Here is a 566-nt window from a genome sequence, read left to right as displayed (position 1 = left end):
ACTACACACACCTGGCGAGTGTTGGCCATCTACATGATCTTAGCTGCAAACCTCTCCGAACAGCAAGCGCTGAAGCAGGCTTGTCCTTCATGTGGTACCAGTCAGCTTTGCAACTGCTCTTCCATGGGCTTGGACTTCGTTCCCCTGGGACTCACGGCCAAAATCACAGTATTAGACCTGGCCCACAACAGGATAAAGCACATCCGATCCCAGGACCTGCAGCAGGCTGTGAACCTGAGAGTCCTGCAGCTGCAGTCCAACAAAATCAGCTCCATAGATGAGGACTCGTTTCAGTCCCTGGCAAAACTGGAGCTCTTGGACTTATCAAATAACAGCTTGGCTCACGTGTCCCCTGTGTGGTTTGGGCACCTTTTTTCACTCCAGCACCTCCACCTGCAAGGCAATTCCTACAGAGACCTGGGGGAGAGCTCCCCTTTTTCTAGCCTGAGGAACCTGAGCTCTCTCCACCTGGGCAACCCGTGGTTCTCTGTGATAAGGCAAGGGAACTTTGAGGGCATTGAGCTTCTGCACAAGTTGTGGATTGATAGTAGCAATCTCAGTCAGTA

General features: G+C 52.1%; 1 protein-coding gene across 1 annotated transcript; it reads left to right on the top strand.

Moving 5' to 3' along the window:
- Positions 1–6: 6 nt before the first annotated feature.
- Positions 7–559, top strand: LOC108449406 (toll-like receptor 2 type-2; the record flags this gene model as incomplete). The annotated part of the gene is made up of 1 exon (XM_017745359.1): positions 7–559. A coding segment is annotated over one exon (553 nt), but the record flags the coding sequence as incomplete, so codon positions are not given.
- Positions 560–566: the final 7 nt, after the last annotated feature.

Source organism: Corvus brachyrhynchos, unplaced genomic scaffold, assembly GCF_000691975.1.
Source record: "Corvus brachyrhynchos isolate BGI_N302 unplaced genomic scaffold, ASM69197v1 C11591777, whole genome shotgun sequence".
Taxonomy (NCBI): domain Eukaryota; kingdom Metazoa; phylum Chordata; class Aves; order Passeriformes; family Corvidae; genus Corvus; species Corvus brachyrhynchos.
This window is presented reverse-complemented; position numbering and strand designations above follow the sequence as displayed.